Here is a 295-nt window from a genome sequence, read left to right as displayed (position 1 = left end):
GGCGTCGGCAGGTGTCCCACGCCGCCCACCCTGGTGGGCATAAGGCAGGCCACGCACAGCCAGATCAAGAGGCTGCTGGTGCTGGAGGAGTTTAAGATGGAGAAAAGGCTCTGCAAGATGTTCTACATGATCACCTTGCTCTTCTTGCTCCTCTGGTCCCCCTACATTGTGGCCTGCTACCTGCGGGTCTTCATTAAGGCCAGCTCCATCCCCCAGGTCTACCTGACCACCTCTGTCTGGATGACGTTTGCCCAGGCGGGGGTCAACCCCATCCTCTGCTTCATCTTCAACAAGG

General features: G+C 58.3%; 1 protein-coding gene across 1 annotated transcript in view; it reads left to right on the top strand.

Annotated features, from left to right (window-relative positions):
* Positions 1 to 294, top strand: part of LOC104274765 (probable G-protein coupled receptor 173) — a gene marked incomplete at both ends in the record, with an annotated part of 714 nt that extends 420 nt beyond the window's left edge. The window contains one exon of the mRNA XM_009870493.1: positions 12 to 294. Coding sequence (XP_009868795.1) covers positions 12 to 294 — 283 coding nt within the window. The remainder of the gene's footprint in view (positions 1 to 11) is intronic.
* Position 295: the final 1 nt, after the last annotated feature.

This window comes from Apaloderma vittatum, unplaced genomic scaffold, assembly GCF_000703405.1.
Source record: "Apaloderma vittatum isolate BGI_N311 unplaced genomic scaffold, ASM70340v1 scaffold18130, whole genome shotgun sequence".
NCBI lineage: Eukaryota > Metazoa > Chordata > Aves > Trogoniformes > Trogonidae > Apaloderma > Apaloderma vittatum.
The sequence above is the reverse complement of the archived record's forward strand: the minus strand, read 5'-3'. Positions and strand labels throughout refer to the sequence as shown.